The sequence below is a fragment of the Aspergillus ambiguus genome, assembly GCF_047715705.1.
Source record: "Aspergillus ambiguus strain CBS 117.58 unplaced genomic scaffold BDV59scaffold_6, whole genome shotgun sequence".
NCBI lineage: Eukaryota > Fungi > Ascomycota > Eurotiomycetes > Eurotiales > Aspergillaceae > Aspergillus > Aspergillus ambiguus.
Window position 1 is genome coordinate 302,313 of NW_027395519.1, and position 13,468 is coordinate 315,780.

The window sequence follows — 13,468 nt, forward strand, 5'->3', positions numbered from 1 at the left end:
AGGATCCGAATCACTCGCGCTGTTGCTGCGTTTCTTCTGTAGTCTCGTCGGCGGGAAAAAAAGTTCAAACTTCGAAGGCGGTGAGGATTGGAAGCTGCAGAAAAGATTGCGGAGTCGCACGGCGGGCGTTCTCATTCGTCGGTTTTCGGTCGTGCCTTGTGCTTGCCCCATGTGGTTAGTTCTGCCTGTTATGGCGTCTGCATACTTCAGTATAAAGTGCTGCTGCTGATGTGTATTTGGCCAGACCAAGTCAATATGTAGGTAGTTGAATTGCATTTTCCTAAATTCTGACCTCTCTGCTATTAATTCACTTTTCTTCCTTTTCCAGGTTGGAGTACAAAGTGAAGGGAATTGGAGATATTAGGTACACAACATGAGCCGCACGAAGGAAGAATGATTGATGAAATTAAAGTCATGAAACGCAATAATTCCAACTGAAGTAATCAACTCCTAGAAGCTTGTTTTGTCTGATGCCTTGTCCCCGCACGCCGTATACCAACGTATTCAACGCGGAAGAATGGTGGGCTAGAAATCGACTTTTCCGTCTCGACTGTATCCGATGGTGCGAACAAAGTAACTGACGTCAAGGCTGCTCAAGTCAGCATATGCTGCAGTGTCAGGAAAGAACATGCCAACTTACAAATAATCAAACTTGACGCGCTCGCCTTTGATGACGCCCTGCTCTTCAAACTCGTACCTAGTCTTGAGCCAGTCCATGAGCCACTGGTAGGTACAGCGATCACCATAGCAGATCGTGAAGATCAGGCGCGCCAGCTTCCGTCGGCCACCAGACCCATACCCAGAACGTTCCTCCAGGCTCGCGTCGAAGAAATACCCCAGCTTGGGGATGTAGGTCGGGTCACACACTTCCAGGAGTTTGTCCATCAGACAGCTTCCGATCCCCAAGCGCTTGTGTCCATGCCGAACAAACAGCTGAAGCTCTGCGGTAAAGCGACCAGTAGTCTCTGCGCCGAGACGATCCGATGCCAGTGCATAACCCAGGATGTTTTCGGGGGTGGAGTTGCGGACAGGTCCAGTTTTACGTTCCACAGCGACGATGAAAGGGAGCTTCTGGCGGCGGCATGTGTCAATCCACTCAAGAATCTCCTCTTCCTTGAGAGAAAAGAAGTACGGGCTCAACGGAGATTTGCTGGCGTACCAGTTGAAAATCTCAAGAAGCTGGGGGACGTCAGCGGACTCAGCAGGACGGAGGTAGATGTTCGCCTTTGGCGCATTCGGGTTACGGATAGGCGTCTTCATCGCCTCAAGATAGGCCAGCCGCTCCATCTCCTTCCTCTCCAGCTCTTTGTTCTTTTCCTCTCTCACCCGTACAATCCAATTGTAACAATACCCGTCGGAAGTCTCGTGTCTGTGCGCGCACGCCTCGGCGTCGTCCGGGTCTAGCAGAGTCGGGAGCTCTTCGATACCTGGGACGAGCTGCATCTTTTCTCCATCTGAATGAGACATTCCATTAAAGAAATGGCTGTGGTAGATATCCACGCAGCGACCAATTGGCATACTGTCAAACCAGCGACGAAACAGGTCCCGGAATCCTTCGTATCTGGAAGACAGGTGGAAGGACTGATATTCCCAATCAGAATTAAGCATGCTTTCCCACGAGTTTGGCGACCCCGCCTGTGCTCCGATACTGGCAGGAGGGTCATCTTTGCTGGCTTTGAAATGCTCATATTCTGTGGTCGGCTCCGTCGAAAGGTGCAACACGTTATGGACGACTACTGGGTAGACCCGAGAGGTCCTCTCGTAGGCAGACTGTTGCGCCACCCAACGGTCCTCGTCCGTCGCATCTTCCAGCACCCAGACATTTACCCGAAAACCGTTCGGTAGACTCTGTGGGCCTGACGTAGACGCAAAACGACGTTGGGCGATCTTTCTGTCGATGTCGGAATCAGGGATTGTCCCGGCGCCGGTTCTGCAGATCGCCAGCACCTCGGGGCTTGCGGCCGGATGATCGGAATCTTTATGGTGATTGAGGTGAGCGTTGAGGACGATTGATTGTCGCAGTTTGTTCAGCTCGTCTCTCAGGGACTGCTTGGAGTCGGTTGGGCTGGGTTTCGGGGAATTTCCACTGTATCCGTTTGCTTTCGGGGTGATTGGAGGAGGCAGCTGCTTGGTAGTCTGGGCCCCTGCGGCAGAATAGCCATTGTGCATCCCGGTGGCAGAACTCTTGCTGGGTGCTCCAGGTCTAGATGGCGTGTGATGTATGTTGGATGCTCCGATTTTCGGCTGGGATGGTCCCCTCCTGTTGCTCCATTGTCTTCCTGTGTGGACAACCACGTCCCTTTCCTCGCTGGAGGACATATCGAGTGGCTTCTGTTCAGAATCAAGTGCGGGAAGGGCTTGCGGTCCCTCTCTCAGGCTCAAGGAGCTGTGTGGAGGGGGGAGTGTGTTGGATGGGGGGTTTGGGGGTCGTTTGCTGGATTCACTGGGAATGGGGTTTGTGGAATGAGTACAATAGGGCTTTCGTGCAAGGTACCTCTGGTAGACGGAAATTGGACGACGGGCTCCTTCCTTTGCAGGAGTAGATGTCAAAGGTGTTTTATCAGTGTTCTTTGAAGGCTGAGAGGGCTGGGAAGGCTGGAAAGACTGAGGAGGTGATGAAGATGAGGTGAGAGTGGTGATGGCTTGCTTATCACAGTCCTGCACAGTGACTTTAGGCAGAGCAGCAATGCCTAAGTTGACGCGAGGAAGACGCACTCTATTGACCGGAGAAGCAAGATCAGGAGGTGGTCTATAGCCGTTGTCCGGACCCTCGGGCTGGTCTCTGAATGACTCCATCGTGATCCGGGGTTGATGTAGATAAATGACTGAGAGGGTTAATGGTGAACAGATGTGGTTGCAAAGGACGACGGTTTGTAGACTGACCAGTTTCCCCATTCACTTGTTCACAGTAGTGAATCAGGAACTATTCCTCAGGCAGCAGCACCCTGTATAGTTTAGCGTTATTTATTATTTTGAACAAACACGATTTTCTATACCCAGACTTAATTCGATTAGTACTTCAACTGTTGATCAACATAATTGTCATTCATGTCTACTCTCTTGTATAGATAGTACCTGATATACTCCCGCGTCCAACCAAACGAAACCTTCTCTCCTCCAACTACCATCCGACTAGACCTCAGGTCCAAAAGCCCGGCGAAAATGCTGTCAATCCTACGAAAAGCCCGATTAAAAGATAAAGAGATGCGAATTTTGATGCTGTATGTCTATAAGACCACACTTCCACCGCCATACTGACCAGACTCAGCGGTCTCGACAATGCCGGCAAGACCACCATCGTCAAGCAGATCATGCACGAGGACGTCACCACGGTTAGCCCAACTCTAGGGTTTATCATCAAAACGATAGATTTCGGGGGGTGCGTATTCTATCTGTCATTCTCCAGCGAACTCTGCTAACATCCAAGTAGCTATCGGCTGAATATCTGTAAGGAAGCCCGCCATGGCATCCCCGACTTGTGCTGATTACCGATGACATCAGGGGACGTGGGGGGCCAAAAGACCCTCCGGTCTTACTGGAAAAACTACTTCGAAAAGACCGACACTCTGGTCTGGGTGGTGGACGCGACCGATCGGCTTCGCGTGGACGACTGTCGCGAGGAGCTCGCGGGTCTGTTGCTTGAAGAGGTACGTCCACGGCCCTCCCGCCCGGCCACAAATCTTTTCACGGAGTCGTTCTGTCGCGTTGCTGACGGGGATGAACGCCACGCAGCGGCTCATGGGAGCAAGTCTTTTGATATTTTTAAACAAAACGGACGTAGAAGGCTGCATGACGGAGGATGAGGTCCGCGAGGTGAGTGGGCATCTGGCCTCTCGTTCTTCTTGGTTACATGCCGTCTTCGGGCTACGCTCACTGACGGTTGGACAGCGACTCGGGTTGGACTCGATTCACACGCACAAATGGACGGTATTGCCATGTAGTGCGATGACAGGGCGGAATCTTCATGAGGGTTTGGACTGGGTGGTACAGGATGCGAAAGACCGGCTCTTCCTCTATTAGCGCTTGAATCGTCGCTCACTGCTAGGTTTAACGATTTTTATGGAAATGATCATGCGAGGACTTCATAGCATTGTTTCTACTCTGGATGTTTGTATGCAGAAGGGCGAAGAATGTTGGAATGCTCGAGCGTTTCGGGTCACACGGGAAGATATATTTCGAACCGCTTCAGCTGTTTCATACAAATTCACATTTCACATAGTTGGAACTAAGTTTAGGCCAATGGGTCTGCCGTCATTCCGACATATCTAATTTCATCTACGACGTAAACCTACCATGTCAAGTGCCCAGGATACTCATGGAGCGACTCCCAGATCCAGACAGGGGTAGAAGGATTCGGCCCCTACATAAAAGATCATCATTGCAGGCCCGGATCTGGATAAGTGCGGGAAACGACACGAATCCTAGTAATTCTTCTTCTGTGGCGAAAAATCCCCGCCACAGCCAGCGAGGCTGGACGGAGGACGGGCTAAGGCGATCGATCCGTGGATCACCACCGAGTTATTGACCACCGGGTCAGGTCCGGGAGACGAAACAAGAACCCGATCGAAGATCACCAGACGATGAATTGCGATGGTTCGCTGTGGTACGGAGTAGTTCTAGCAGAGGGACCCTGGGAGGACGAAATGGACATTTGTTCATCCACATCCGCAGTGCCGAACCCCGGGGCGTAAACAGTCTTCCGTGTCGAGAAACATCAAAACAAAGGGTGGATAGCCGAAAGTGCGCTGGATGGAGACAGGGACGATCATCGGACATTCAGCCGTACGGTGTAGGTGTACGCGAGACTCCTATGGAGTACGCAGTCCATCGTCCCTCAGGGTCGACTGACTCCGATAGTGCAGGTGGAATCACGTCGTAGGCACGGAATAGGAGCTCTAGCAGTAATCAGCTCCCTAAACAGTCGACTAGAAGGCGCTGGAGGAAAGGGCGATGCAGCCCCCAGGACGACTTCCCAGACGGGAGACTCGGGGTCCACCATTGCCAGCGAAGGCAAGAGCGAGAGGGGAAAACAAATCAAGGGAGAAAAAGAAGACTCGCTCGACTCCTTCTCCTCTCCACGTTTCTATCTCCCTCCCTCTCTCACCACACCCTCTGGAAGCTCTTCGTTTTTCCGTCGTGCATGGTACGCAGTACGGGCTCTTCTTACCCTCTTGTTCGCACTCGCCAACTTGCCAGCTTCCTGGCGGTCCATCCTCAGCTCCCTTCTTCCCCTCCGCGCCGCATCTCTCCCCAAAACCCCACCGTTCTTGGCCATTTGTTTGGCTGATGACGCCCTAATCCGTGTCATATCCTCTCTCTTCTCCCTTTCTAACCCCCCTTTCTCTCTCTTTCCCTCGAGCTGCCGCGCGCGTGTGATTCATCATCCCGCCAAGCTGTCGCCATGGCCTCCACCACCGACCCCGACGCCTCCGAGGACGTCAATGATTTCCTGCTGCGCATCCGAGAACTGGGCGAGAAACGCGACAAGGAGGACGAAGAACGCACAAAGCGACTAGAGGAAGAGATCCTACAGGGTCGCAGAGAACGACAGGCCAGAAGACTTGGTATTTGCCCGGCCCTTGCTCTCAATGCCTCCATGTTATCCCCACCGGCGTGACTCACGGTCAACCCCGGCCTCTACCACAAGTTGCAGAGACTGATGCTATCCCCTCTGGGAAATCCCTCTAGAGCGAGCCCGGTCGATATCCCCCACCAAAGATTCCCCTTTACTGGACCCCGCGCGATGGAGCATGCCGTCGTATAACCAGCGACCGATCGACCCCCCCGAAAAACTTGCGCCAACGCCCCAGACTCCAGACCGTGATCTGATGACCGACAAGCCCGATCTTGCTCAGGTCCGCGAGTCCATAGTGGCAGGCACTGGTCGCAGAGATTCTCGGACCGAGGTAACCGACCTCGAAAGCTCCCCCAAGCCCGCGACGGCCTCCCTCCGGAGTCGGACGGGGACCTTATCCTGGCAGCAACGGCCATCCTCGCGAGATTTCAACGGCAGCCGATTTTCCTTCTCGACCTCTCCGACCCGCGAGGGTCGCCTGAGCAGAGCCATGTCAACTACCTCGAACGATGATCATGGGCTGTCTCGGAGCCCGGGAACGCGCTCTCCTCTAGCAAGGGATTCCTTTTCCCTGCGTCCACCGGAAAGAGACGCTGGTTCCCCAACTCCGACGCCAACGACGAGGGCTGAGGAGCAAGCGCAAACTGCCCCTACGCCCGATGGGAATCTCCATGGGACAAGGCCCAACGGGGACAATGCGGCAGAGCCAGAGAAGGAGAACGGTCATCCGGAAACCGCAGAGGAACCTTCGCGGCCCCCGTCAAGGACAAGCTCGGCATTTGCGGAGAGCAGTGTCGGCAATCGGTATTCCAGCGTGTCTTCTGTTTCGACAGCTACTGGTCTTGGTTCACCAGTGCGCCTATCCAGCACACCCAAACTGGAGCCGCAGCAGCCGGAGTCTGTCCCAGAAGATTCGGTAATAGCGCCTCTCTCACCGAGACGACTCTCCCCGGAGCGTTCTACATCGCCAACCAAGGGCCTCGGCGGATTCGTGCAGAGCGCCATGATGAAGCGTTCAGACAGCGTATCCAAACGATGGAGTGCGCAGGTTCCATCAGGACTCATGCGGGGCAACTCTTTTGTCAATAACCGTAATAGCTTTGCGGCACCCTCTAACACCGATTCGTTCCCACCATCGTCTCCCACGCGACTCAGCCGTAGTGGGACTGTGTCATCGCACCGGCCGACCTCCAGCCACAGCGAAGCAACCATCGTACGCGAGAAGGAAAACGAACGTCCCGTCACGCCGCCAGCCCCATATAGCGATACTCCTAAGCCGACAGACGAAGTTGTCACCAGGTCTCCGCTCGCTCGCCATAAAAGGTCCACCAGCTCATTGGCCAATGAGTTGAAAGCGGACGCCAACCCGGCCTCAACCAGTCCAGTCGTCTCAAGAACCATGGACCCTAAACGTTGGAGCCCGACAAAAGCGACTTGGCTAGAGAGTGCTCTGAATCGCCCAGAATCTCCTCGGCATAGGAGGCAGCCGTCTCAGCAGGCCAGCTGGGCCAAAGAGCGACAGTCACGTGGCAGTATTGACTTGGGCCGGGTGAATAGCTTCAAGGAGGTGACCCCAGTGGGTCTCATGCGAACAGCTGCACCAGGCAGTCATAGCAAAACGTCTAGTATCTCAAAGCTGCCTGACGTATTTGGTACCCCCGACGCAAGTAAGCCCAAAGACGAGCCAGTCGAGAGTGTGAAATCCAGCGCAGAAGAGAATATCCCTGAATCTGTGGCTGAAAAACCAGCGCGATTGCCCGAGTCAGTTGACACGGTCAAAGACACGGTCGATGAAGTGGTCGAGCACAAAATCGATGAAGTGGTTGAGGAACAGCAAGAAAAGACCCCAGAGAAGGTAGAAGAACCGGCAGAGCAAAAAGGAGAGGAACCGATTGAGGACCAGGAGAAAGCTACGACCCGCAAGCGGGCGCCTTCAATGTTGGCACCCAGTACGAAGTCGACCGTTGATGTGCCGCTTTCCTCGCCTCTCACCTCACCGCGGGATCCGCTCCTCAACCGACCCAAACCGCAATCCCCTGTCATCGATTTCCGAGCCAACCTCCGAAAGCGAGAAGTCGTCAAGGATCAATCTCCCCAGGCGGAACCTGAATTTAAGAATGTCTTCGGACGGCTGAGAAAGGCTGAGACCTCGAACTATGTCGCCCCGGATGAGCTGAAAGAGAACATCCTCAGAGGAAAGGCGGCACTCAACGCAACTGGGGGCCCAAAAAAGTCTCAGAGGGTCGATGAGCTGAAGGAAAGCATCCTGAAGCAGAAGGAAGCGATGAAGGCCGGCGGAGGTTCCGTTAGACGCAATACTGCCGGTGAAAAAGATGCTCCCATGAAAGCTGTGCCTGAAGCAATTGCTGCGCGGCAAAACCTGACCAAGTCCAGCAGTGCCGGGAGTATCCCTTCCTCGCCTGTCCTCCAAGAGTCTGCCACTCCTCGGGGTTCGCAAGATCAACGGCCACCCAGCTTCCAAGATTACGAAAGAACAATCGTTTCTCCAAGCCCCGAAGTGGGGTCTGCAAACCAAAATGATGCTCAAGATGACATGGAACGTGCTGCTCCTAGCGAAGAGATTACCGAAAACAAGCAGCCTGATACAGTGGACGTCTTAAGCAGGACAGGCCCAGAAGAACCAGTGGAGGTGCCACTCAAGGAGACCCTAAAACCGGTGCGTGCTCCGCCATCGGAGAACATCGTCCAGGATACAACCGTGCCTGCGGCGACTGAAGGTCTTGCCACTAAAGGGAAACTTGCAGGCAGAATCAATCCTGCATTAGCGGGCCTCCTATCCCGCGGTCCTCCAATTTTGATGGATGGCTCTAAGAATGCATCGGCCTCTGTGGGTGCCTCGAAGCCGAACAATTCTGAGCCGGCAGGCCCCTTGACGCACATGACAAAGAATCGCGTTAGGGGTCCAAAGAGACGACCGCCAAAAGCGGCTGTGCCCGACAACCAGGAGCACAACCTAGAGAAGAGTGCATCTCAAGACACTTCGGCGGTGACTGCTGATACCAAGGAGCCGGAAGACAGTCCCTTGCCAGTAGATTATACATCCAATACTTCCTCTGGTTGGCCTCTCCCTGAGGAAAGCAGTGGTTCACCTGTTGTCCCTCATACGGAATTTGTCGAGCCTGCTCCACCCACTACCCCAGATACGCGGGAGTTCGTAAAGGACACGTCCCAGGAGATTCACAGCGATGTAAAGAGCCCTGAACTCGATACGCCACCATCTCGGCCAGCTGCGGAGCCAGATTCTTATCCTCCCCCGCCTTCTGAAGCCAGCGCATTTGAGGATTTTGAAAATCTGGGAGACTCGCCCTCAATAAAGCCGACTCTTCCAACGAAAACGGTCCCATTGGCCGCAACACCAACCCGATTCAGCCAGGGAAGGAGCTCACAACTGTACTCTTCATCACCATCGCCGTCTCCTCTTAGAACAAGCCTCAGGGAAAACCAAATTCCCCAGGCGTCTACTCCCCACTGGAGAAGCTCTACTAGTGTTGCAACACCTGGCTCGATAGGTTCATCACCTCGAGACAAAGCCCTACCTTCTCCACCAGTGCCACCAAAATTCAACATTGCCGTTGATCAAGCTTCATCTCCACGATCGTCGGGCTCTTTGGTGCCCCAGGCCGATGAGTCCCTGGAGGCTATCTCTGGCTTCTTTAAGACGTTTCCCAAATCCAGCGATCGCGTGAACATCGACACCCAGCTGATGCTGCAGGGTAAAGACGACAATCAGAAAATTAGGACCCTAAAGAAGCAGATGTGGGAAATTACCGCAGATGGCAAGCGTCAAGATTTGCCAGCAAATCAGGAATACATCCTGTACGAAGGTAGCATGTATCTATGCGTACACGTGTTCGAATCCGACGCCAGCGTGCGATCTGAGACTTATCTCTGGTGCGGTGACGATGTACCGGATGCTGCCGTCGATCATGCGCAGTCTTTCTGCCGAAAAGTGGCCAAGGACAACGGATGCAAGCTGGAGACCATCGAACAGGGCAAGGAGACGGCGCGATTCATCCAGGCCCTTGGAGGGATCCTAATTACCCGTTGCGGCTTCAGTTCCCGGTCTAGCTCGTCGGCCTTCTTTATGCTGTGTGGGCGCAAACACTTGGGTCAGATGGTGTTCGACGAGGTTGATTTCTCTCGTCGCAATTTGTGCTCGGGATACCCCTTTGTTATTTCCGCTATGTTCGGCAAGCTGTACCTCTGGAAAGGGAAAGGAAGCTCGGCCGAAGAGGTTGGAGCTGCTCGACTGATCGGTATGGACCTTGGACTGACCGGCGAGTTCGAGGAGGTGGGTGAGGGTGAGGAGCCCGCGAGTTTCTTCGATGTCTTCACCCATGGTGGGGATAGGGGTGATTATATGCGCTCGGATTACTGGCTGTTGAAGCCGAACCACGAACACTATCGTCTACGACTGCTGCGTGTTGACCACGAGCTGGGTCAACGCTCAGGGTTCTGGCTTCGACGGTCCGGTTCGTCCTCACCCATCATCCGGCCGAACGATACGGTGCAAGAGGTTGAGCCCTTCTGCCAAAAAGACATCACATCTCGGGGCATCTACGTGTTAGATGCCTTCTTTGAGATATACGTGTAAGTCCCTTTGCCGCGTCTTTTGGAGGAGCAGTGCCTAACATGGTTCGTTTAGGATCGTCGGGGAATATGCGTCGAATCGGTCTGCGGAATTCGCATCGGCCGTCATCTTTGCCCATGAGTACGGAATCCTAGCGGCTTCCTTGCAGGATCGACCTTTCATCCCCAAAAGCTTTGTCTCGCTGGGAGGAATACCCGATTCTTGTCGCAGTGTGTTCCGCAAGTGGAGACAGCGCACGGCGCGAATTCCTCCTCAGGTCTTCCCCCTTGACGCCGCCATAGACGCCATTCGGACGTGAGCCAAGGGTGCTTGACTGTTTTCTTTTTCTGTTTTGTTCATCTGAATTTCCTTTTTTTGTGGATAGATCATTCGGTTGTGCATACAGGCGTCTGTACAGAGATGACGCATTGGGAGCATACACCAGGGAGCCTTGGACAAACGGGGTGAATTCGGGGCGATGGATTTGATTGAATGTACAAGAATCACTGGAGTTTATTCAGACGGGGGTGGGAATACAATTTATGAAGCCATAGAGAATCTAGTCGGTAGTGATGCTTATTCGTTATCAGATGCCGGCCGGAATGCGACGGGACGCTAAGCCGCAACGGGCAGAGTCTCGAAGAGGCCGCGGTTCGTCATTGACCCGACGCCTTCCATCATTTTTTTTAGATCGTAACCGACTTGCGACGAACGCGACAGGCTTCTCTCTCTGTTTGTCCTTTTCCTCTTTCTCCTCTTCGGCTCCACCATGCCTTGAATTGACCCCATCCCTCTTATCCCATCCGCCCTGACTCGCATTCCATTCGGTTTCCTTCCTCCCACCCGAAACGATGGAGACTTTGCCCCCCACAGTGCTTCGAGAGCTCTCCCGACTCGACCCCGCGGTCCCTTTCCGCGCTTCAACCGAGCATCTCCATCATACCTGGGCGAAGACCTTCTTCTCGCGGCCAGAGCTGTACATCCAGCCGCAGTCGATCCCCGAGATCCAGAAGGTGGTGACGTTGGCCCGCCGATGTCGCCGTCGTTTAGTCACCGTCGGCAGCGCCCACTCTCCCTCCGATTTGACATGTACGTCATCATGGCTTATCAACCTGGACCACTTCAACCGCGTGCTTGATCTCTCGCCGGAGACGGGAGTGGTCACTGTCGAGGCGGGAATCCGGCTGCGAGACCTGGGCCCGCAGCTGGAGCGACATGGGCTGACGCTGTCGAACCTGGGTAGCATTGATGACCAGTCTCTGGCCGGCGTCATTGCGACGGGCACCCATGGAAGCTCCTTGAGGCATGGCTTGCTTTCCGAGTGCATTCTGTCCCTCACGCTGATGCTGGCGAACGGACAGCTCGTGCGCTGCAGCGAGACCACCAACCCCGATCTGTTCCGCGCCGCCCTCATCTCGCTCGGTGCGCTCGGCATCATCGTCGAGGTGACCTTCCAGGCGGCTCCTTCTTTCAAGATCGCCTGGCGGCAGACCCGCCGGTCCTTGTCCAGCGTTCTCGCCGAGTGGTCGACAGGACTGTGGACGTCGCATGAGTTCGTCCGCGTCTGGTGGATGCCCTATCAGCAGAGCGCCATCGTCTGGCACGCCGACAAATCTGACCTCCCGCTTCGCCCCCCGCCCGCGACGTTCTATGGGGAGAAGCTGGGCTACCATATCTACCACAACCTGCTGGCGCTCTCGAACTACTTCCCGCGGATCCTCCCCTGGGTGGAGTGGCTCGTCTTCGGCCTGCAGTATGGGTTCCGGGCGGAGTCGACGGTCACCGAGGCCGTCGAGCCCGCGCGCACCGGTCTGTTGATGAACTGCCTCTACTCGCAATTTGTGAACGAGTGGGCGCTGCCCCTGGAAAAGGGACCGGAGGCGATCATCCGCCTGTCGGCGTGGCTGAATGGAGACCCGGAAACCGCCCGCATTCCCTTCCCCGTGGAGGGGCTGTGGGTGCACTGTCCGATCGAGGTCAGAGTCTCGGACTCGACCCATAACGAAAAGCCGCGGCCGTTCCTCGACCCGACCTGTCCCGACGGCCCGACCCTGTATCTCAACGCGACCCTGTATCGACCCTATCTCCGGGATCCGCCCTGCAGGGGTCGGTACTACGAAGCGTTTGAGTGGCTGATGAGGGACATGGGCGCGAGACCGCACTGGGCCAAGAACTTCACCGTCATGGGACGTCGCGAGCTGCGGGATCTGTACGGCCATGACATGGATGAATGGCTAAGGGTGCGTCGCGAGGTGGACGCGGACGGGATGTTCCTGGGCGAATGGCATCGTCGTAATCTGCCGCTGTCCGATGGCGAAACGGAGTCGGTACCCGGCGATTCCTCCGATCCTCCACTTTTGGAGCGCGAGAGAGCTCGCCGCAGGGTGAACGTTCGTGGAGCTGGCGATGGCATAGAATGGGTCGGCGAGAAGCGGCGGTTGCTGTCGTCCTCTGCCGTTGAGAGCCAGGAAAAGCATGATTATGGGTTTCATGATGTAACGGGACGGAGTACGCCAACCACGGCCGCTAGCGAGGAGAGTTTCGACCTTCTCGCTGCCGGAGAGGCCAGCGTTGTCCTCCCTAGCAACCACGTGTAGTCAAAATGTCATGGCAGATCAGTGACCAGGTATAGTTCAAGAGATAGCAAACAATTCCCCCTTCCTCGTCTATGCTCCTTCTTTCTCCGTCTTTGGAATCCTGTCCGGCGATCTGTCACGGCCGATGGCCTCTGCCTTCGCCGCCAGTATCGGTCTCACCCTTCATAGAGTTGGTGTCTGATTAGCCGGTCTTGTTTGCTCGGCCCGGGCTTTGTATCAGCGCCCAATAAGTCCTGACTGATACGTCCGATTTTCGCTCAATTCCCCATTGGCACCAGGGTTGGAACATCGGCGTTCCGATTTGGGCGTCCATATGCTCTCACAGTCAGGAATGGAGCGTACAGATCGTGTTATTCGAGATCCGGCAGCTGACTGCACACCGAAGAGAGCGTAGTCTGGCCTCATCCTGGAGTGAGATGTCCGGCAAGAAATGGCATCTCTTGCGATCTCTTCAGCCCTGAGCTTGAACATCGTCGGGTCCGTCTGAGGTCCTTGTCGGAATGGCGCAGCCACTGGGGGAATGATTCCCCGTACATGCATATGTTCCGTTCACAGCCACGTATATGCAGACAGGATACCTGACGGTCGTCCACTCCAACCATTCAGGAAGCGCAGATTGATTATCGGCACTGATTATCTTCATCCAAGCATCAGCACTACCGACAGCATCCCTGCAGGCGGCGAACACGAGGGTTGCGCTATTCC

At 54.9% G+C, this 13,468-nt stretch overlaps 4 protein-coding genes across 4 annotated transcripts; 3 read left to right on the forward strand and 1 right to left on the reverse strand.

Annotated features, from left to right (window-relative positions):
- Positions 1-525: 525 nt before the first annotated feature.
- BDV59DRAFT_191611 (GNAT family N-acetyltransferase) lies at positions 526-2,796 on the reverse strand (the record flags this gene model as incomplete). Its single annotated transcript, XM_073691928.1, has 3 exons — positions 526-577; positions 641-2,308; positions 2,495-2,796. 3 exons carry the CDS (start codon positions 2,794-2,796, stop codon positions 526-528), a joined length of 2,022 nt encoding a protein of 673 aa, XP_073550441.1.
- A 299-nt stretch (positions 2,797-3,095) lies between these two features.
- BDV59DRAFT_142627 (ADP-ribosylation factor family-domain-containing protein) lies at positions 3,096-4,485 on the forward strand. Its single transcript, XM_073687206.1, has 6 exons — positions 3,096-3,221; positions 3,269-3,379; positions 3,431-3,447; positions 3,502-3,647; positions 3,733-3,813; positions 3,889-4,485. Exons 1-6 carry the CDS (start codon positions 3,163-3,165, stop codon positions 4,018-4,020), a joined length of 546 nt encoding a protein of 181 aa, XP_073550442.1. The 5' UTR covers positions 3,096-3,162; the 3' UTR covers positions 4,021-4,485.
- A 1,039-nt stretch (positions 4,486-5,524) lies between these two features.
- On the forward strand, positions 5,525-10,734 carry BDV59DRAFT_142629 (putative gelsolin repeat protein). Its single transcript, XM_073687207.1, has 2 exons — positions 5,525-10,186; positions 10,242-10,734. Exons 1-2 carry the CDS (start codon positions 5,751-5,753, stop codon positions 10,483-10,485), a joined length of 4,680 nt encoding a protein of 1,559 aa, XP_073550443.1. The 5' UTR covers positions 5,525-5,750; the 3' UTR covers positions 10,486-10,734.
- A 17-nt stretch (positions 10,735-10,751) lies between these two features.
- On the forward strand, positions 10,752-12,831 carry BDV59DRAFT_172952 (D-arabinono-1,4-lactone oxidase). The gene has a single exon (XM_073688803.1). It carries the CDS (start codon positions 11,018-11,020, stop codon positions 12,761-12,763), a length of 1,746 nt encoding a protein of 581 aa, XP_073550444.1. The 5' UTR covers positions 10,752-11,017; the 3' UTR covers positions 12,764-12,831.
- The last annotated feature ends 637 nt before the right edge of the window (positions 12,832-13,468 follow it).